Source organism: Rattus norvegicus, chromosome 6, assembly GCF_021556685.1.
Source record: "Rattus norvegicus strain SHRSP/BbbUtx chromosome 6, alternate assembly SHRSP_T2T, whole genome shotgun sequence".
Lineage (NCBI taxonomy): Eukaryota > Metazoa > Chordata > Mammalia > Rodentia > Muridae > Rattus > Rattus norvegicus.
In genome coordinates this window covers 111,804,004-111,827,263 of record NC_141539.1, presented here as the reverse complement: position 1 = coordinate 111,827,263, position 23,260 = coordinate 111,804,004, and the positions used below count along the sequence as shown (strand labels likewise).

The window sequence follows — 23,260 nt, the reverse complement described above, 5'->3', positions numbered from 1 at the left end:
CAGAGGGCACCCTCGGCCTTCCGGAAAGTGCCATCATTTACCCCAGCAGCAGCTGCCGGGCTCGGGATGGTCAGTGAGGAACCGCTGCCAGGATCGCGGCCGAGCCCGGTTCCACCCTGGGGCCTGGAGAGAGTGGCCGGACCGCCCGGCCCTTCTCCCCTAGCGAACCTAGCCTGTGTCCCCTGTCCGACCGGGGGCGATCCGGGACGCGGGGGAGGCGAGAGCGCGAGGCGGGGAGCGTGGACTGACAGCTGGCCCCGGCGCAGAGGGGCCGGGGTAGCAGGAGGGAGGGGGCTCGGGAGTAACTTTCCAGAAAAACAGCCAACGTGTAGCAGGAATGACTCCAAGAGGAGGGGAAAAAAAAGTTCAGTTACCACGTCGAACCAGAGGACTCACAAAGTATTTTTCAAATGGGCTCGGCTTTTCCTGTGCCTGTTTAAAACATTAAAACCGTGCAGCGAGAGAGGCTGTGTGCGCTGGTCCCTCCCTCCCTCCCCCACCCCAGGCCGATACGTCATGGGAGGGAGGTATAAAATTTCAGCAGAGAGAAATAGAGAAAGCAGTGTGTGTGCATGTGTGTGTGTGAGAGAGAGAGAGGGAGAGGGAGGAGAGGGAGAAGGGGAGAGAGAAAGGGAGGGAAGAAGAGGGCCGAGTGTAGGGGGCTGAGCCACAGAGAGGCGAGACGCGCACGGGAAGGGCCTTGCGGAGGAAGAAATAACGCTTTCCGGAGTCAGCTGCGGTGAATCGGCTTCTATTTTCTTTTTCTTTTGATTTTTTTTTTTAATTCCTAAAGAGAAGCAAGGGACAGAAGCCATGGCCGAGAGAGAAGATAAGCTGAGATGCTGGTGACCCTGGGTCCAAGTGGATTATCGGAGCTGTCTCCAAGAGGCCTGCCCTCCCAGTTTGCCAGTTGTATATAATCCCTCATCCCAGCCAATGAAGAGGAGAGGCAGCGCGAACAGAGTCATTTAGAAAGCCCCCGAGGAAGTGTAAACAAAAGGGAAAGCATGAATGGAGTGCTCCCGAGACAAGTGTGTCCCGCACTGCCCCCACCTTTAGCTGGGCCTGCCGTTGCCCAGCGCTGCCTCTCCCCACATACCCACTGGTGATTTTTTTTAAACATTTTTTTCCTTCTCTTTTCCATTCGCTTTTCTAATTCTCCCTTCAGGGCAAGGCAAAGAGCTTGATTTTTGGGACCCAGCCATGGCTCTTCTGCACTTTCTTTAAAATACTCACTTTCTCCTCATCGCCAAGCGGCGTTTGGCAATATCAGATATCCGTTCTATTTATTTTTACCTAAGGAAAAACTCCAGCTCTCTTCCCACTCCCAGCTGCCTTGCCACCCCTCCCAACCCTCGGCTTGCCCTCCACCTGGCCTGCTGGGAGTCAGAGCCCGGCAGAACCTGTTTAGACATATGGACAAGAATCCCAGCGCTACACAGCACACAGTCCGCTACTTCGTCCCGGGGTTGCCAGCGCTTCCTGGGAGTCCTGAAGCTCACACAGCGCAGTGAGTTCATGCACCCTCTTGCCAAGCCTCAGTCTTTGGGATCTGGGGAGGACGCCTGGTTTTCCTCCCCCTTTCTACTGGGGTCTCCTCCTTGCCAGGCCTCCCCAGTCCCCTGGCCTCGTTCCTGGGTTCACACATGAAGATGCACTTACAAAGGGCTCTGGTGGTCCTGGCCCTGCTGAACTTGGCCACAGTCAGCCTCTCTCTGTCCACTTGCACCACCTTGGACTTCGGCCACATCAAGAAGAAGAGGGTGGAAGCCATTAGGGGACAGATCTTGAGCAAGCTCAGGCTCACCAGCCCCCCTGAGCCGTCGGTGATGACCCACGTCCCCTATCAGGTCCTGGCACTTTACAACAGCACCCGGGAGTTGCTGGAAGAGATGCACGGGGAGAGGGAAGAAGGCTGCACTCAGGAAACCTCGGAGTCAGAGTACTATGCCAAAGAGATCCATAAATTCGACATGATCCAGGGGCTGGCGGAGCACAGTAAGTCCCAATGCTTGCTGGGTGTCTGCTCTGGAGGGGATGAACTGGAAAAGGGAGTTCCACAGAGGGGGGGCCTGGTGGCCCTTATACAGCAGAGCGCACCCCCGGGGGTTCAATACAGAGGTCAGGCCCTGCAGCTGCAGCTGGGTAGGTGGGTGGGAAAGGCGCAGAGACATTCTGGTAAGAGCCAAGGGCTTCAAGAGGCCAGGAGCCCTGAAGCCAAGTGGCGTTCGGAACTCCTAGGACACCCTTGGTGGGTAGTAACTGGGAACTGTATAGTGCCACCTAAGGAAACATGTTCTTACATATCTGTGTGTGAGAACACATAGAGGTTCACTGTGAGCACGTGGGTTCTGTAGAGGGGTGGGCTGGCTGGCCCCCAAATCCTCCTGGTCATCTGAGTCTGGACATCTCCATATTCTCCCTGCTTTTCCTGGCTCCTTATACCACATCTCTGGGTCAGCTTCCCGGCTTTCAGGAAACACAGTGTACCTGCCTCAAATTTGAGTTTGTTAAGCTGCTTTTGGAAGCCCAACCGAGGCTTTTCAGTCTAACACACACACACACACACACACACACACACACACACACACACACACGTGACCCACGTGAGCTGGGAGGGGGAGGGTAACACATGTATATTCCCACATACGTGGACTTTTGGGCAATATGGACTCTTACATTACACAGTAGACAGATTCATATGCATAAAGCAGGGCCTCCCAGGCTAATGGACACAGGAGGCCAGGATTGAGGTTCTGGATAGCCCAAGGCATCTGCCCAAGGGATGGCTGCGGGGGTGATGGGGATGTGTGTCTGGAAGTTTCTTCCCAGGAGGCTGCTGTCTGCGGAGGAACTGTGAAGCTTCTGGGTGAGACGCCTGTGTGTGTTTGTACACGTGTGGAAGTCATGTGTGTTTACTGAATGGGGATTTAAAAAAGCTCAATACAAGAGAGAGAAATTTGGCAGATGTTGAGAAACTGACAGCCCAGGAAAGAGGAATGTAAGCGGCTCTGGGCCTGAGTCCGGGAGCTGCTCTGTTTGCTTTTCCTGCCAGCAGGTGTCCTCCGTGCCCCGGTGACTTCAGCCCAGGCCCACCTCCCAGGTGGGCAGTGCCCAAGTTGGGGTGGAAGGGTTGGCTGGAGCCAGGAGGCTGGCATAGTCAGAGTGGCCATGGGGCAAACAGCAGGAGGCTAGAGAAACCCGGCTGCAGGGAAGGAACAGGAGTGAGCGCCAATGGGTGGAGCCGCTCTCAAGGAAGATGCAAAAGGCCAGTAGGAAGCTGGTCTACACCAGGCAGAAAGAAAAGTGTAGTTTCTGGAGGCAGGGATACAGGTGTTCTCGGGGCAGTTTCCTGTGACTGGCTGGAGTATCACCTTTTCTTAGGATCTGGCTACCCATGCAGAGTCCAGGCTGGAAACTAGACAGACCTGGAGCTCCCTGCCTAGGGTCTGCTTACTGGTGTCCGTTCAGGGACTGCCTGGTGACCACAGTTTATAGAGTCATCCAGGATTAGATGGGATGAACCCTTGACTCCTTGGTCACCTACCAAGGCGAGTCATAGTAGCCACAGATATCAGAGAAGGTCACAAGTCTGAGGGAAGTAGAGGATAAGAGGGTGGCCCTGGAACCCTCACAGTCTGGGTCAGGAAGAGAGTCTGAGAAGAAGGGATTCTGAGTCACTAGGGCCCACCCTGTCTAGAGCCCTGAGATGATGATGAGCAATCCATGTGAACACACGGCTACACAGGTAGGTGTGGATGTGGATTTTGTGCAGAAATCTAGGCTACAAAAGATGTAGCCTCAGACAAAGCCAGGACAGCCCACCACAGTTGTTGTGCAGTTCCCAGGTTGTAACATCAAGGGAAGTCATGGGGACAATGGAGTAGCGGTCTAGCCTGTGACAACTTGGCGCAGTGAACAAGAATATTTTCTCAATGCTAAGGAGGAGTCAGGGTTCAGTGGGGCAGAGGCAATGCCACGGAGGCTCACAGTACCATCAGGAAGCAGGCCCAGGCACTCTGCAGCTGGCACAGGTGATGTGAGAGATGAACAGACACCAACCTGAGCCCACCCTGCAGCTGGTTAGGTGGTGGCTCGACCTGGCTGCACAAGGCACGCTAAGTACAGAGAGGGCTATGGCAGCTGCTGAGCAGAGGACGAAGCCCGTCCTGAACTTCCTTTTGTTTGTTTGGGTTTTTGTTTTGTTTTGTTTGTTTGTTTGGTTTTGTTTTTTTTTGTTTTGTTTTTTTGTTTTTTTTGTTTTTTTTTTTTTTCTGAGATAGAGTTTCTCTGTGTAGCCCTGGCTGTCGTAGAACTCACTCTGTAGACCAGGCTGGGCTTGAATGCACAGAGATCAGCCTGCCTCTGCCTCTTAAGTGCTAGGATCAAAGGCGTGCGACACGCATTTTAAGGCCACTGTTAATCTTCATGCTCTAGTAGAACCCTGGCCTGTGACACAGATGAACTCTAGGTTAACCTCACCAGGAAAGGACAGCAGGTCCTTTTGTAACCCAGGTACCTATTTGTTTCAGCTTCACTGTTGGAGGCGAGACAGGGGATTTAAATGGCGTACATACTCACTGAACCCAGCTTCCGGGACCGGGCTTCCTTTCTCTCTTACACAGCCTCAAGCAGGATTAGTAAGCCCAGCCATGTGGTGTTTCTTCCCAGAGCCTCCATTTCCTTGTGTGAGGTCATCTCTCAGCTCCCTTTCACTTTGAATGGATTTGTCAGGCCTGGGGCTGATTTGCCTGGGTGTCTGCTAGGAGACAGAGGCAAGACTCTGTAATCTCGTAGTTCTCTAAGATGTTGCCATGGGAAACGAGTAGGTGCTGTCTCTGACTCATGTACTGGGGAAGGATACAGTTGCTTCGGTTCTGTTATCATCCCCACAAACACTGGCATAAGCACCATGTTCATCTTCTGGCTTAGAAGTATCTGTGTCTTGTCGTGGGACTCTTGTGTTATCAATCCAGGGAAATGCCAAGGCAAGTACAGGACGACCCAGAAGGAAGAATGCCATGGTGGCTGGAGAGATGGCTTATCCGTTAAGAGCACTGGTTGCTCTTCCAAAGGACCTGGGTTCAATTCCCAGCACCCACATGGTGGCTCACAACCATCTGTGAGTTCTAGCTCTTGGATCCAACACCCTCTCACAGACATATACACCAACAAAACACCAATGCACATAAAATAAAAAATAAATAACCATTAAGAAAAAGATGTTTCATGTTGATAGAATTCATATGCCATGGCTATCATCATTATACCAAGAGGAAGGTAGGTTCTGGCTACCCAGGGGGAGCCTTGAGGAACCGCCTGGGTCCCATCTCTCCCTTATAGAATAGGGAGAATACGGAGACGTCCTAGGCAACTTACGTTTTCAATAAGTTTAAAGATGAGGTGAGCCAGGGGCAAAAAGTTTCCTAGGAGAGACTGTAAGCACACATGCCTTCAGACAGTAGGCTGGGGATGCGGCTGGATCGAGTAGCCCCGGGACCAGGCATCGTGGCAAAGTACTTCAGGTCGTTGAGAAAGGCGGTGTATGTGACTGGCTTGGGGCAGAAGGATCTAGAGCCCCCGTGGCCTGCTAAGAGAGGAAGCTACCATGGAGCTCATACTGAATCTTGAATTCAGGAATGTAGGTCCATCTTGACTAGATCTTATCATTTCCCGGGATAGCAGAGAATCTGGAAATTTCTGTGAAACCTCCCAACTTGTAACACAGACTTAAAATGTTTATAAGCTTCTAATGCAAAACTTTTTAAACACTGGCTAAACAACACGTCTAACTCATTTCAAGGTTAATCTGCGCAAAGTTTGAGACCATGCAGGCAACACTCCCTCGAGCTCCTGGCACATTTGAAGTTGTGGTACCTTTCGGCGAAAATGATAAACTTTGCTTCTCCATTCTGCCCACACACCGGAAACATCTGGAAAACATGGTGGGGGAATGCTGTGAACCCACCCGGTGCAGTCCGTTACTGCTGAGTGGTGGGGTCATAGTTCGCTGCTTTAAACACTCTCCAGGCGGCCCCATCGTTCATACCATTCCTCCATTGTCTCCTCCCTGAAATGAGGTGTTCAAGCTGGGACACACCTGTCTGGAACAGACAGAGCTAGTTAACTACACGTACAGCTTCCTGGACTGTCCAAAAATACCGTGCACACATTTACTGGATCATGCGCTATTCTTACTTTCTAAAGCAAAAGAGATGAGGGAGCGACCAGTGTTCCCAGCAATGGGAACAGTTAGAAACAGTGTGTGAGGACCCTGTAGCTCTCCAGACCCACCAGAAGAGGGCGCCAGATCCCATTACAGATGGTTGTGAGCCACCATGTGGGTGCTGGGAACTGAACTCAGGACCTCTGGAAGAGCAGTCAGGGCTCTTAACCGCTGAGCCAGCTCTCCAGCCCCCATAGAAATGTTTTATTAGAGTGACTCTTGATGGTCGAGAGCAGAGCACAGTGGGGCCTGGTCACTGACTCTAAGGCAATACTGGGGTGCCGGGCCATTTTAAGGAATCCCATCATATTTGTTGCTGAAATTATTAATATCTTTCCACTGGGTAAGCATCCAGGTACACACAGATTTCCAGGGTCTCAGATTCAATAATTGGGGTGTGCTCAAGTCTTACCTGGGTTCAAGTCTCACCTCTGCCCCCTATTACTTGTCTAGCTATGGAAAAACCACATAGCTTTTCTGATATCCCATTTCCACACGGGGAGAATGATGCATTTTATATATTCTCTTTAATTTCAAGTATTATTAGAGGAGTTACATGTGATGTAATGTGGTATATCATGCATTTTGCTTACTTATTTGCATGATTCATTCCACTAACTCTCTTAAACTGGTTTTGTTTGACTGTTTTGAGGAAGGGTCTTACTGTGTAGCTCAGCTTGGCTCTGAACTCTTTTTTTTTTTTTAAGATTTATTTATTATATATGAGTACACTGTAGCTGTCCTCAGACACACCAGAAGAGGGCATCAGATCCCATTACAGATGGTTGTGAGCCACTATGTGGTTGCTGGGATTTGAACTCAGGACCTATGGAGGAGCAGTCGGTGCTCTTAACCACTGAGCCATCTCTCCAGCCCGGCTCTGAACTCTTAAAAGTTTCTTATTATACTTATTTATGTGTCAGGGAACCCATGTTTGCTTGCACATGAGTTGAGGCCAGATGGAAACTTTCAGAAGTCTTTTATCTTCTTCTCCATTTTGAGTCCTGAGATCAAACTCAGGTCATCGGACTTGGCAGCAAGCACCTTTACTCATAAAGCCATCTTGCCACTCCATGGTCTCAGATATTTTTTAATTGTTTTTTTTTTTTAACATGGTACATGTGTGTTTTGCCTGTATGTATGGCTGCAGCCTTTATGTGTCTGGCTATATGTATGCCTGGTGCCTGCGGAGGCCAGCAGGGGGTGTCAGATCTCCTGGAACTGCATTTACAGATGGTTGTGAGCCACTGTGTGGGCTCTGGGGATTGAATCCAGGTCCTCTGGAAGAGCAGCCAGAGCTCTTACCATTGAGCCATCTCTCCAGTTCTGGCCAATCTCAGAATCCTGCTCCCTCAGCCTCCACCTCCCAAGTGCTTTGTATTTCTTCTGAAATCACCTTAAAATTTTCATTGGGGGTGGGGATCTGTCTTGGGTATGGTCCATGACAAAGCGGAAGTTAGCAAGAACAGTCATCAGAGTATCCTGAGGCTCTGTTAGGGTATCACTGTTCCTGTTTCTTGGATGTCCCTACTTCCTTCCCACTCTGGCCCCTTCCTCTTCAGTTACCAATTCCTACTTTCTTCTGCCTTTTCTAGCAGGGCGCGTATGGCCCTGACTCCCCTTCACGCTCTCCTAACAGACAGTTATTGCAGAGGCCAGATTAATGACCTCTCCTGCCAGGCCAGTCTCCACGAAGGGTCACTGGTCCAAGGGCTTGTCCACATCCAGAGTTACAAACCTGCCAACTTACGCATGAAGTTGCTGGCGGTGTAGCTCTGTTACAAGATGGGTGCTTGGTGGAGAGATGTTTTAGCAGTTAAGAATGTGTGCTGTTCTTTTTTTTTTTTTTTTTTTTTTTTGTTCTTTTTTTCGGAGCTGGGGACCGAACCCAGGGCCTTGCGCTTCCTAGGCAAGCGCTCTACCACTGAGCTAAATCCCCAACCCTGTATGTGTGCTGTTCTTGCTGAGGACCATAGTTCAGTCCCACCACGCACATCAGGGGGCTCACAACAGCCTCTAACTCTAGCTCCAGGGGATCTGATACCCCCTTATGGTCTCCTTGGGCACTGCAGTTGTGTACACAAACCCACACACAGGCACACATGAGTACACATAATTAAAACTTGAAACAAAGTATGTTTTTAAATGTGTACTTTGTAAGGGAGGGACTCTGGGTACCACCTCTATACATATGCATAGGAGAGTTGCTGACACTGACTCCTCTCTCTGGTCCTATTTGGATTGGCTTAGAGACTAATTGGCAGTATTTGTTCCTTCAAGGCCAATTAGAAATCAGGGCTTCATTAGCTGCTATTCCCACATTTGTTTCCTACACCTGTTCCATTAATTTTCCTTTAACCACCAACATCAGGCCTACCAGATGGCAATTTCCAGAGACACCCACTCATCCTTTCCTGAAGACCAGGACTGTGCTTGCTGGTTTTCAGCTCCTTATCTGCCTCACGTAGTCCATGACCCCTAGTCTCCCCCAGGGGTACTTATGCGCTCACTTCAGCCATTATGTGTGGAATCTGGGCCTACGAGCTTGAATTTCATACCCTGGCTGTCATTACCCTTTGTGTGGAGAGGATTTCTGTGGAGTGAATGCTCTCAGACCTTGGCATTGTAAAGGACTCTGCTGGCTTCGAACAGCCAGCTACCAAGGATAGAGACCCTCTGTGCTGCTTGGTTTTATGTCAACCTGACACAAATTAGAGTCATCAGAGAGGAGGGAATCTCCACTGAGAATATGCCTTCACAAGATCCAACTGTAGGGCATTTCCTTAACTAGTGACAAATCGGGAAAAGGGGCCCTGCTTATTGTGGTTGGTGACATCCCCGAGCTGCTGGTGGCCCTCAGTTCTATAGGAAAGCAGGCTGGATGGGCATGGTGGCACACGCCTTTATCCCAGCACTCAAGAGGCAGAGGCAGGCAGATCTCTGTGAGTTCAGCTTGGTCTACAGAGAGAGAGAGAGAGAGAGAGAGAGAGAGAGAGAGAGAGAGAGAGAGAGAGAGAGAGAGAGAGAGTGCCAGGATAGCCAGGGCCTCAAAGAGAGACTCCTAGAAGAACCAAATGAAAAAAAAAGAGAGAGAGAGAAAGGAAAAAGAAAGTGGGCTGAGCAAGCCAGTAAGCGGCACCCCTTCATGGGTTCTACGTCAGCTCCTGACTCCAGGTTCCCATTCAGTTTGAGCTCCTGTCCTGACTTCCTTTGATGATAGACTACAGATGTGAATTTGCTCATAGTGTTTCATCATAGCAATATTAACCCTAAGTAGGACCCCCTTAAAGAGGAAGGAATTGATGACAGTCGACTCTTTTGATTTGAAAAAAAAACCATATATATATATATATGTATATATATACATATATATGTATACACACATATATATATGTACACACACACACACACACACACACACACACACACACATGTATATATGTATCATAGAAACTGCCCTTTGTTTAGGTCTAAGCCCCAGCGTTGATTCAAACACTTTCTGTAGCTCCCTACTCTCAATGTGATGAAGTTCATGTTCCCAGTGCGACACAGGGGTGTCCCTACAGCCTCATGTCTCAACCTGCTTTCTCTTCTCTTCCTCGCTCGCTGGTCTGTCTCTGACTACAGTAGTGTCTCTGTGTAAAAATCCCTTCGTAGCCCCTCCCCCACCTCCATGCAGGCAGCAGATTGCTGCCACTGCTCCCACTAAGTACTGGTCCCTACTTGATTCATTCTCATTTCTTCTTGCCGGTTCCTCTGCATCACTAAGGGTCCTGCGATTTGGGTCTGTGTCACCTGCAGGCAGGGACTGTGGCTTCCTGACATCAATATCACACTTGGCTCATGGTATTTATTTCACATATGTTTACATTTTTAAAAAGCCAGATGGGGGCTGAGGATTTAGCTCAGTGGTAGAGCGCTTACTTAGGAAGTGCAAGGCCCTGGGTTCGGTCCCCAGCTCCGAAAAAAAAGAACCAAAAAAAAAAAAAATAAATAAATAAAAAATAAAAAGCCAGATGGTTGTGGTGCACCAGCACTAGGGAGGAAGAGGCAGAGGCAGAGGGATCTCGAGGCCAGCCTGGCCTACAAAGTAAGCGCCAGTACAGCCAAGACTGCACAGAGAAACCCTGACCTGAAAACAAAACAAAACAAAACAAAACCAACCAAACAAATAAAAATGTAAAAGATTTATGGTTTGTGTGTGTGTGTGTGTGTGTGTGTGTGTGTGTGTGTGTGTGTGTGCGCGCGCGCTTGCGCGTGTGCCTGCCTGAGGAGTCTAGAAGAGGGTGTCAGATCCCTTGCGGCTAGAATCAGAGTGACAATCAACTAGTTGCAAGCGGCCCAACATGGGTAACTGAACTTAGGCCCTGTGGAAGACCAGCAGGTGCCCTTAACCACTAAGCCACCTCTCCAGCCCTACACATGTTTGAGAAATGAATAGATACCTACTGAATAAGAACGTGAATGAATCAACAAGCTAGAAGATAACTAAGGGACTAGCCGCCATCTTCTTAAAAATCTGGGTTTGATTGATGATTGTTTTGTTTTGGAAACTTAGTCTGTCTGGGAACTTGCTACACAGGCCAGGTTCCTGGCCCTTGAACTCAAGATCCTCCTGCTTCAGTCTCCCAAGTGCTGACATTACAGCATGTGCTGCCAGGCCTGGATAAGAATCTATATTTTTGAAAAATTAAAATTTAGTCTGGAGCGCTTAGCAGCTTTGGGATAGCAAGACAGTGGGAGGAGAGCTAGAGAGCTGGCCCAGCCGTGAAGAGCACTTGATGCTCCATCCATCCCTAGTACCCCTGTCAGGTAGCTCACAGTTGCCTGCAGCCCCCGTCCCAGAGGATCTGACACCCTTTTCCGCCTCTGTGGGCACTGCACACATGTGGTGTACATACACACATATAATATAAGATTTATATGTAAAAGTGGGCAAAGGGGACAATTACACTTCATTGATTCAGTCTCAAGTACATGTCCTGGGGCTCCAAGGTCTCCCTGCTCCTTAGTTGGGATTCTTTATGACTCTGGGGTCACTAAGAATCTTCCTTGCATCTCCACCTTAAGGTCTGAGGTCTCGAGCCTCTCGGGAGGTCATAGACAGGGCTGTGGCCACTTAGTGTGGGTCTGCTGGCGGCATACCGTTTCTGGAGGGGGTCCTCACTATGTCTCTCCCCATTGCTTTTCCTTCTAGATGAACTGGCAGTCTGCCCCAAGGGAATTACCTCTAAGGTTTTCCGTTTCAATGTGTCCTCAGTGGAGAAAAATGGAACCAATCTGTTCCGGGCGGAGTTCCGGGTCTTGCGGGTGCCCAACCCCAGCTCCAAGCGCACAGAGCAGAGAATCGAGCTCTTCCAGGTATTCCCTCCGTCTGGAAACCATATAGGAGGTGCCATTTCCTTCCCCACGTCTGGCTTCCACTGAGCTTGGGGTCTGACAGACCTCAGGCTGACGCGGACTCCTCCCAGCCTCTGTCGTTAAGAGGGCTTCCTGAGGTGCACAGAAAGGGTGGCATTCAGAAGCCTTTGGTCTCCTCTTGTTTGCCAGCATTGTAACCCGTCCCTGGTGCCCTGTCCCCTGCCTTAGCAATTCACTCTCTCCTCCGCCCCGCAGATACTTCGACCTGATGAACACATAGCCAAGCAGCGCTACATAGGTGGCAAGAATCTGCCCACGAGAGGCACCGCAGAGTGGCTGTCCTTCGATGTCACTGACACTGTGCGCGAGTGGCTGTTGCGGAGAGGTAGGTAAACTCTTAGCAGGAACATCTCAGAGGGAATCCTAGGGATTCCCTAGGGAGAGGAGAGAACTAGGGGGAGCCATACATCTGGGTTCAATGGCTAGCTTTTAACTCCGTTCTCCACTCTGTCCTTTTTTTTTTTTTTTTTTTTTTTTGTTCTTTTTTTTTCGGAGCTAGGGACTGAACCCAGGGCCTTGCGCTTCCTAGGTAAGCGCTCTACCACTGAGCTAAATCCCCAGCCCCTCCACTCTGTCCTTAAATGCTGTCCTGAGTCAGGCCCTGGGAATTCAGCCGCAAACAAAACAGGTGAGCGCTCAGATCTCAATGGGTTTTCATCCCCGTGGCAGAGACACACAAAGAGAGTCAAACAACACATTGGAAACTAGAGAACCTAGGTGATGATGCCTGGGAGCTCCAACACTGGTTACTTAAAGGAGATCACTGTGAGAAATGAGCCCGACAGTGAGATCCAAGCCAAGAGAAGGAGCTAGCCCTTTAAGGGCAGGAGGCTAGGCAAAAGGGTGACCCAAGCAAAAGAAACAGAAAGACCCAGGCCCCTAGGTGGAACCCAGTTTGATTCGATGTAGCAGCAAACAGTCTTGAAGATCAAGATGGTGAGCTGAGGTCATCTGGTCAAGTGTGTGTGTTGGACTGTAGAAAGGTTTTAAGACTCGTTCCTCGTTCCGAGTGTTCTGAAGGCTATAGGCAAGGTGGGCATATGAGTGCAATACTGTGGTCTTTAACAGCAGCCCTCTGGTTGCTGGGAAAGGAAAGGGAAAAGGCAAGCAAAACATGTAGGGACCATTGTGGCAGCCTAGTGAGGACAGAAGGGGCTTGGGTGCAGGCAGTGTGCAACAGATACAGAAACCATATGGATTCGTTCTGTCATTCTGTCATTGAGCCAATAGGCTAGGATTAGGTGTGGTGTTAAGACACAAGAGCAATCTCTGATGACATAAGTTTTGGATGAAACAGCCAGGTGCTATCCTCAGCCATTGGAAGAGGGAAGAAGAGGGGCTTTGGGGCAGGTTCTGTGTGGCCAACTTGAATTTCAAATGCCAGGGTTCACTGAACTCCACAGCACTTATAACAAATGTCACCAGTCCTGAATATCATATCCACTCATTGTATCTCCTTACCAGGAAAACAAAGTAATGCTTCCACCCTACAGGCCTCCCAGAGCTGTTTTAAGGGTCACATGTATTCGAGAGAACTTTGTGGGTTCCAATGTGCCTTGTAAGAATCAATTCTCATGATGTTCAATAAGGAGGCTGAGGACCCGAGTGAATACGTCTGAGCTTCTCCCGTCTGGATTAGGACCTTTGTCCCCTAAGAAATGAGTCTGATGTCTCATGACACCATCTTGGTACTTCCTGCTCTGACTGCTTCATGGTGATAGTGGCAAACGTGGTGGTAGGAGGGTTATATATAGGGTTCTTCCTCTACCCCACCAAGAGTTTTCCACCACCATCAGCTGTTGTACAGTTAGGCCAACTACATACCGATGGCCAGATGTCCTTGGTGTTTCAGGAAAGCAGGATTCGAAGGCAGAGGTCACAAGCTGCTTTTACACTTAACTCTTGGGCACTTGGGGAGTTTATTTGTTGTTTTGTTTGGTTTTAAAAGCTGGGAGATTTCTCATAAAACTGGGCTGGCTTTGGTGGTGCACACATTTAATCCCAGCACTCCGGAGGCAGGAGCAGACCTATCTCTGTGAGTTTGAGGCCAACCTGGTCTACATAGTGAGTTCCAGGCCAGCCATGGCTATGTAGAGAGACCCTGTCTCATAAATGACAACACACCAACCAAAGATTCCTTATTTTTCTTGACTAATAATTAGAAGATTGGCCCCCGGCAGTAGACCAGAGATGACCAGTAGCTACCCTTTGAAATGTGCTGTGCACTTTCTTCCTCATCTCCCAGTGCTCCCCGTGGGTGAGTCTCTGAGGTGACTCCTCCACCTCCGTGATGTCCAGGACTCTGTAGGTATTCAAGTCTGCAAGCTCCCATGTATGGGACCTTGTTTGGCAGCTGAGTCGACACACGGTAGACCCTGCCTTGGCTCTTTCAGGAAGGTAGGTAACTCAGTCTGTGAGAAACAACACGATTCAGCCAAGGGTGCTAACAAAGCAACCCCGATGCTGGCGGCTCTCCACTCAGTGCTTAGCTTGGGCGTCGAAAAAGGGGCTGCTTCGACTTCATCTCCTAGTTCCCCTGTCTGATTTTAATCAGCGCCACCTGGATTTCTTTGAAGCCCTGGGCACTTGGAGCGCCTCTGTTCACAGCTGCAGAACTCCATGAGAAATCTGTGCAGAACAGGCTTTCCAGCCTCCTCAAGCCATCCGAAAAGATAATTTCATAATAAAACCTGTGGGTCCCCCACCCACCACCCCGCCCCTGCCAACTCCGAGGTTTGTTTTTCATTGGAACCTTCAGTTCACACTTAGGCAAATTCTGCCCACCCCTCCCTTCCCTCAGGGGAAGTAGCTGAGGGCTTTGTTCAGGAATCTCCTCAGAGTTCATGGCCCCAAACCAGGCAGCAAACAGACTGGGAGTTGGAGCAGCTGGCGGTGTGGATTGACGAGGACTGAGTCACACCTGTGGTTTAGGAGTCACTCAGGAAGCATCTGGGGCTTGTGTGCTCCAGGTAGCCAGGCTGCGTTCTGGGGTCCTCCCACCACCGCGCCGGTACTCATACAGCCTACGGATATAGCCTACGGCTTCTCAGTATACAGAGCCAGGCTGGTAGGATGCACCCTAAGTGTCACGGTGAAGGTCGGCTGGCATGATAAGACCACACGGGCATTTGCATCTTGATGACTGTAGGATCTTTGTCTATGGTGCCTTTTGGTGCCTGTTCTTGTCCCTGGCAACTAGGTGTGTAGTAGCTCAGCTGGGAGTTGGGGCGCACACCTGTAATTCCAGCTCTAAACTGAGGCAGGGGAATCATGAGTTCCAGGCTAGTCTGGGCAATATAGTGAGCCCCTGTTTTAAACAAACAAAACGTATAGTGTGGGATCTCTCATCAGAACTCACAGGCTCTCTATCTGGATCTTGAAATAACAACTTCCTGGTTGGGTATCTTGGGTAAACGACTTAATAGCTCCAACCTTGGTGATCTCCTCAGTGAGGTTTTTAATTAGTAGGATTATTATAGAGACTAAATGAGCGATATTGCTGGCAAAATCCCAGAGCAGATTGATAGTACTGTCAACAATGGTCGGTAATTATCATCTCTGAGCCATAGACCAAGTTAGGCTACCATCTAGCGCTGGCCACGTGAGCTTTGACCGTTCCTTTCTCTAACACACCTGCATGTACCTTCACTCTCTAACACACAGAATCATAGAACTTGCTCACTCCAGTGCGCAAGTCCCGTCCCACCCTGGACATCCTTGAAAATGCTGTGTGTTGCTCATTGCGACTGCTACAGCTTCTACCGGCCGTCTGACACCAAGTAGAGGCCTTCGTGCCTGGTCACATCTTCTCTAGGTGGGGCTCAGCTGCCTTGCTCTATAGACTTGTGTCCCGGGTGAGTTAACCTTTGGGAACAGAGATCACCAAGCTTAATGGGTGCTCTTGAAGTTCTCCTTGGGACAGCACAAATCTGGTCGAACTTTGGAGTTTCTGGTAGGAGTAAACTAGTTTTTAACCATTTGTCTGCTTTCATAGCCTGGATCCTTGGGACGCCAGGCTTACATCACAGTGTCCTGGGTCGCCATACCTGTTCTAGGTTGTCTTGGAGAAGGGTGCTGAACCAGGTGAATTTTGGAGTATCCCCTGATGACAGTAGATTTTAGGGAGAAATCAGGTTGGGCCTGAGGCCAGATGACCAACCACGAAGGTGACTCCAGGAAACCAATCATCTCACTGAAATGTTAACCTGGAAAGGTTCATCTCTTGTGCTCTCTCCTACATCAGTCATATAGCTAGTTGCTACTCTGGGATCAACAGAGCTCTGATCCACCAGGGTTGACTATACTAGACCAACCTGGTTTTCTCTGGAACTATTTGATTCAGTCAATTTTAGTTTTAGTTACTTTGTGTGCATGTATGTGTACCTCTGTGTGTGTGTGTGTGTGTGTGTGTGTGTGTGTGTATCTGTTCATGCCTGTTTTTGGTTTTGTTTGTTTTGGTTTTGTTTTGCAATACAGTCTTTCATTGGGATCTGGGGCTCACTGATTGACTAAAATGGCTGCCCAGAGCGCCTTGGGGATCCTCCCAGCTCTGGCTCCCTAGTTCTGGGATTACAGGCATGTGTTAGCACTCTTGGCTCTTCACGTGGGTTCTGGGAATTGAACTCTGCTCTCTTGTTTGTGCACTCCTGTAAAGACTGAACTATTGACCCAACCTTCACTTCCGTTTGTTTTTCCTTTTCTCTTTACTTCATTCAACCCCTTACAGCACTGTCTGTGCTGCTTTGCTTTTGCTTGCCAAAACACCAGCCTGCAGCCAAGAGGAGGAAAGGCCCGAGATGACCTTTTGGCACTCAGTGTCTGACCACAAACCCTGGCACCTCTGGTTTTCCCCAAGCCCAGTCCATCTGAGCCCCTGTTGCCTGCACCCTTGAGCATTGTTCTCTGGAGCCAACAGTGATAGACCGACTACTCCACGCTCACACCTGTATTCCCATGCGGCTCACCTTGGGAGCCATCCATGACACAATCAACCTCCCAATATGGTGACAGGCTTTTCAAAGAAACTTCCATTTCATTTTACCTCATGACATCTTGTTCTTTAGAGAAAATATGACCAAATATAACCACATATAACCATAACATGCCTCTTCCCTCCTCTGGAACAACCACTTTCTCAGTCTCCATGGTGATGGTAGAAATGCTAACGTCATCTGCGGACTTGGAGTTATAGGTAGCGTGACTTCAGGCATTGATTTCTGACTCCCTCCCCCAACTCCTGTCACTCAGCTTTCCATTTTGTGCTCTTTAAAAGTCCTTCCTGCTCAGAGGTTCCTCAGCTTCCCCCTTGGCGCGTCCTCCTATCCCTGCCTCTTCTCTCATCCTATTCAGCAGGCTCGCTCAGATACCTTCCGTCTCTGAAGACACGGGGGCATCGTGAGCTTTTCCTTCCCGTTGTGTGTCCATGCCCTTTTGCCCGATGTACGTAGGCAGCAATCTCTTTCTATCATCCATCGAAAACGGATCGTTATTCCCATCCTCCGAGGTGCCCACTCTTTACACCCTCAGCTTGTTGTTCATAACAGAATGGAAATATGCAGAACGTGGCGCCCTGTGCGGGAGGCTCACTCTGAGTTGCGAGCTCTTCCTGTTGCCCGTGACTCTCAATATACCTCACTTTCGCCTTTGCCTGGATACCTCACTTCCGCCTTTGCCTGGACGGTGGGCACACTGCCTTGCCACTCAGTATCTCCCCTCTGACTCCGGCTCTTATTTCGTAGAGTCCAACTTGGGTCTGGAAATCAGCATCCACTGTCCATGTCATACCTTTCAGCCCAATGGAGACATACTGGAAAATGTTCACGAGGTGATGGAAATCAAATTCAAAGGTAAGCGGGAACAGACAATAGGGTAGGAGATCCTTTGACAAACCCAAGAAAAGGAACTGGTTTCCTTTGTGAAGATGGCTGACTGTCCACACTCGGGTGATTTCGTTTTGTCCTCAAAGCGCTGAGTGTAAGCATGCCACTTGGAGAGAACATGTTAGCATCTAAGAGGCAGCAGGATTCTGAGGAGTGGAGGAATCCTGCAGGCAGGTGTCCAGGGAACTAGGCCAAGAGTGCTTCTTTCAGAAGCCCAGTCCACAACTGAGATAATAAATTGCTCAGTAAATGACAGCTGCCTTCCCCTCTCAAGGAAATGAACTCCAGTGGGCCTGAATATGAGTGCTCTGGCTACCGAGCTTCTGATGTTGCTGGACTTACCTTCAATTGTCTGGGTTAGGATGGTTGCTTCCTGGCTTGAGCATTTGACTGTGGGCATTTGTACAGAGTTAGTGCTAGGATTTGAATCTTTTCACAGTTTCTACTGTAAATGCAACTTTCTGGGGTTCAGGGAAGCTCTCCTTTCCTTTCCTGTCTCTGTCTTGGGCACCTGAGAAGTGGGTGACCACGGGATTATCTGGAGAGAGCAGAGGGATGCTCTTGACCTGGCATAGACCTTGGGCCTGGACCTCAGTCATCCATTACTCGGCATGGGCTTGACCTCAACCCTTTTTCTGTATTTATTTTTTAAAGCTTAGAGTTTAACGTCCTAGCCGCAGTGCCTAACCACATCCTCATATACAGTTTAGGCTAAGGCATTATCTTACCACCAGCACAATATTGTTCCTTGTGCATAAACACTTCAAAAAAGGGCACCAAGCACCTAGGGGTTCTATTTATTTTATATACCCTAAAGCTTCTTCCTAAGATCCAAGTTCCTCATGCAACTGTAAATTACTCACCTTCTTGCCCTGGTAAAGAGAGTCAGTTGGTGGTCAATGGTTGTCTTTTTTTTTTTTGGTTCTTTTTTTCGGAGCTGGGGACCGAACCCACAATGGTTGTCTTTTACAAATGAGATTCCTGGCTAGAACAAATCCTTCTGAGTCAGGCTCTGGTCTTCTTTTCAGCCGAATCTGCACTCTCTTACAGAGCTTGTCTAATGTTCTATTGCCTCATCTGAATTTCATAGTGACAACACCTCTGAGGCGCTAAGCTTGAATAGCAACAGTCCTGTAGCCTAGCTTCTTTGGTTCCCACATGGGCTGTCTCAAACTGTGACCCCTTAAATTGTTAGGACTTCTGTAGTATCCTATCTCAGATTCTACCAGGAAACCCAAACCCTAAGGTTCTAAGTCTCAGAACCCTGAAGTGGCAGCCCCAAAGTAGCTGACAGGGCCCACCTAGTGCTGGGGATACTCATGACTCCATGAGGGAGCCCAGGATGCATCCATCCCAGGAAGGTGATGTGCAGGAGTCGTGCAGGGATCTGATTGGTTGTCTAGAGGGGTATCCATGGTAACCACCGAGTGCTTCTGACACTGGTTGCTCCCCTCAGTCTGTGCCTTCTTGGGGGGAGGGGATGAGACTTGCCTTGTGCCTTCCTCCCTCACAGACTGTACTATCCCTCATCCTCACCAGGCAGTGATGGGCTAAGACGGGATGCGGAAGCAATCTGCAAGGGTACGCTTGCGTGTAGATAGGAGGTTGTGGCATTGCTTCCCTTTGCAGGAGTGGACAACGAAGATGACCATGGCCGTGGAGACCTGGGGCGTCTCAAGAAGCAGAAGGATCACCACAACCCGCACCTGATCCTCATGATGATTCCTCCACACCGACTGGACAGCCCAGGCCAGGGCGGGCAGAGGAAGAAGAGGGCCCTGGACACCAATTACTGCTTCCGGTGAGCCCTGGCCCCATAGGGGGCTAGGTCAACCTTCCATCCTGTGGGCTTGAGATCTGAGTCCCACTCAGCCAAGGGTCCCTGATGCTTGTCACAAACATATCTAGGAAAGGGAAGAAGAATCTGCTGTGTACTCCTGGGAGCTTGACGGAGGCTAAGCCTCCATGGTGCTGTGGGGGGTCCATAGTAATTTTTTTGCTGCCTCTGAGTCCCCAAGGCTAGAGAAATCACCAATGACTTGAGAAGAGACCTGCACTATACAGAGGCTGTTTCTCTTCTTTATGAACAGCTGTGCTGCTCACCGATGTGGGAAGGATGAGGAAGCCTACATCCCAGGAATAAGGAGGGAAATGACATTGGGAGGGGGTCTGAAGGATGCTCTTGCAGACTGGGAGCTGGGAGTTCATCCATGGACAGAGGAAAGGCTGGGGTTTGAACCCTCCTCGAAGCCTTCCTTCAAGGATGGGTGACGTTTGGATATGTAGGGACTGGGGGTGGAGCACTTCCGGGAGCAGGAAGGGTCAATTGGCCAGAGAAAATGCCTGTATGGAGTTTGGGTGGAACAAGTATATTTACTGTTAGAGGTGGCCAGCTCAGGAAACAGAAGGAATGGAAGAGGTGGTTGCTAAGGCTGGCAAGTAGACCCATTTGATGTGTCCGTTTGTCAACCTGGGTGAATGCTCTTGGCTGTAGGCAGCAGTGACTTCAGCCCTTGGGGGTTTCTTGCGGCCGACTCAAGGTCTGGCTATTTGATTTTGCCCTTGAAGAGATGGGTGTTCTGATCTCACCTGGATTGCTTCCTGCGCAGGCTTTTCCTGCGTGTGGTCGTGAGGGTTTCTAGAATTCCAGGTGACTTGTCCATGCTTACGAAAAAAAGAGGCAAGAGGCAAGAGCCAACAGCTTCCTTCTTCCAGATGTTACTTCTCTAAATAATTAGGTATCCTTGCCAGAGCTCTCCTACTCTCTGCCAACTTCTCTAGTTCGGACTGGCCATTAATCAAGTCACATGACTGCCCCTGCCTTCAAGGGCGGCCAAGAAAATGAGTATCCCCAGAAGGGGGAGTCAAAGAAGAAGGGGCTGGGAATGGCTCTTTAAAAGATAAACAATGGAGTCTGTCATGGTTCAGTCTTAAAACCTACAAGAAGATTTTGACCAATAGTAGGCTTTGGAAATAGTGAGTTCCGGTGTTGTCAGAGGCCTGTTGAAGATAAGGGTATAGGCCCACAGGATGAGGAGGGGCTGCCAAATGGATTTCTGCAGACAACAGGATTGGATGGATTTGCTAGCCCCGCCCATGGGGCTCCCTTACTCGGGAGCCATGGCTGTACCAAATGCAATTGAACCTGGGATTCAATGGACTAGAGTTACCTCCCACGATGGCCTCTTGTATTTCCTCAATGGGAAATAGGAAGACACATATGAGACTTCTTTTATCGTCCCTCCTCCTTTTTGTTGATTTCCTGTATATGCTTTTGTCTTAGCAACTTGGAGGAGAACTGCTGTGTGCGCCCCCTCTACATTGACTTCCGGCAGGATCTAGGCTGGAAATGGGTCCACGAACCTAAGGGTTACTATGCCAACTTCTGCTCAGGCCCTTGCCCTTACCTCCGCAGCTCAGACACAACCCACAGCACGGTATGGAGCTGGGTGCATGCTCTTTGGGTACTGGGGCTCCAATGACTGGGCTACTGGCCAGTATGAGTGAATGAAAGATTGAATGTTGGATGGGTGGTAATCTTGGATGCGAAAATTCCTGTAACGATGTTCTGATCTTGGCAGGCTGGCCCAATCCTACTCCGTTGTACTCTGCAATTTAAATCCCTACCATGGGGGCTAGCACGTGGGTAAAAAGTGTGCTTAGTGTGTGCGATGCTCTGGAATTCAGTCTCTAGCAAACACACTTACCTGAACATGCACGGTCACGTGCATACATGTGCTGAGTTCCCACTACAGTTTCAAGCATCCTTTTCATTTACTTTGTCCAAAGCTTTTGTACCATGGAAGTCATTCAACTGTCACATGGCATCCTGAGTCACAGATGTATGCACCTGGTTGGTGAGATGTAGGGGCCCAGAGAAGTTTCTACCCCTGTTTAGACAGCATAAAGCATGTGGGAAAGAATAGCAAGAGAAAGAGCGGAGGGTCCGCAGCCTCTGCGACCTGCCTTCCTCACGGGGGATGGTGAGCCTGGCAGCGAGCTGTGAGCCAGTTCCAGAGAGCACATCATTGCTGCAGCCTGTTTGGGGCACACATTCTCGCAACCACTAAATGTGCCAAGACCGTGTTGAATAACATTTGCACTAAGGTAGAAACTTACAGAAAGGAAGACCTTTTTGGAGGAGTTTCTTTTTTATCAATTACAGATCAACTGCACTGTTGTATGCTTCAGTTAGGAACATCATTGAGTACATGGGTTATGCCTTCTGCAACACTGGATGACTACAGCCGGTCTCTTATCCAAACTGTTCCCACAATCCCTCTTAAACAGATCTCTGTGGCCACTCTGCCTACTTAGGGTAGCCCCCACAACTTGCATAGTTTCTGGGTCAAAGGCTAAAGCTTGGCTTTTTCCTGCTAAATGTGTGACCCTGCCCACAGGTGCTTGGACTATACAACACCCTGAACCCGGAGGCATCGGCCTCGCCATGCTGTGTGCCCCAAGACCTGGAGCCTCTGACCATCTTGTACTATGTTGGCAGAACCCCCAAGGTGGAGCAGCTGTCCAACATGGTGGTGAAGTCGTGTAAGTGCAGCTGAGGCCAGTCTGCAACAGAGGAGGGGAAACTGCCACCACCGACTGCTGCTCCTTGGAAAACCAAAGCAACAGACCTCACCCTAGAGGCCTGGAGCCCACAAGCCCTGGCTCCCGGTGGCGAAAGGCCGAGAGGGAGGCTTCCTTCTGGAACATTTCTTTCTGCTAGCTCTGAGAATCACTGTGGTAAAGAAAGTGTGGGTTGGTTAGGGGAAGGCAAACTGGTGAGAACATGGATTTCTGTGGTGCAGGCAGAGGTGGTGGGGTAGAGAAGAGATAATGAGTGGACGTTGTGAGTGGCAAGGGGCCTCCGGCTACCCTAGGGAAGATGAAGGGCAGAGTGGTCAGGTGAAGGCCAGACTGGAAGGCACTTCAGATATGAGGTCAGCTTTGCTCATGGCAGTACATCTGCTCTAGGGAATCGGGATGTTGTTAAAGGCAACAGCATTTTTCTTCAGTTTACCAAGCCAAAGTCCCCTGGAATTGTATCTTGAACTGCCTGGAATTAAGGACAATCTGTTCTTTTGCAAACAGTCTTTTCACCTCGATCAGCATCATGAGTCATTACAGATAATGTAATTAGTTTCTGGGCCAGCAACTAGCTATCTCAGGTCCCTCAGAGATGCTGGACTCAAAGGCAGAGGTCAGAATTGGTTCTCTCATGTATTCCCTCGGGCCCCCTCCTTCTGCCTTCCTTCTTGGCCGTATTTCCCCTTGGACATTTGGCTAGACACCTTCCGGGTCAGGGTGCATTCTCTGGATTCTGGATCCACACAGCCTGGGGCATCAGACATCGTTTCCCTCCTGCCCTAGACCCCGTGCTCCCCGGGTGTTCCTGGAAGCAGGTGCTACATGCAGAGTATCCGGGGAGCCTCCCATGTCTGACATGATGACTCGGCCCCAGATGCACAGACTGAAGTATACAGACAAATACAAATATTACTCTCAGAATCTTTGTATAAATAAATATTTTTGGGGAATCATGGATGTTTCATCTCCTGGAAGGTTCTTCTAGAACAGTAAAACAAAACAAAACAAAATAAAAAAAAACCCAAAAAAACCCTAACAACAACAACAACAAAAACCCAAAACAAACAACAAACAAAAAAACCCAAAACAAAACAAAACCTCATTTTAAGATATATGTCAGACTCCATAAATACTCTTTGACTTGCACATT

General features: G+C 49.4%; 1 protein-coding gene across 3 annotated transcripts; it reads left to right on the top strand.

Moving 5' to 3' along the window:
• Positions 1-558: 558 nt before the first annotated feature.
• Tgfb3 (transforming growth factor, beta 3) lies at positions 559-23,067 on the top strand. Of its 3 annotated transcripts, none has more exons than XM_087552344.1 (8): positions 559-1,510; positions 1,851-1,998; positions 11,424-11,587; positions 11,843-11,972; positions 17,386-17,493; positions 19,156-19,327; positions 20,810-20,963; positions 21,927-23,067. In XM_087552344.1, the coding sequence occupies exons 2-8, from the start codon at positions 1,893-1,895 to the stop codon at positions 22,083-22,085; spliced, it is 993 nt and encodes a 330-aa protein (XP_087408470.1). In that variant the 5' UTR covers positions 559-1,510; positions 1,851-1,892; the 3' UTR covers positions 22,086-23,067.
• Positions 23,068-23,260: the final 193 nt, after the last annotated feature.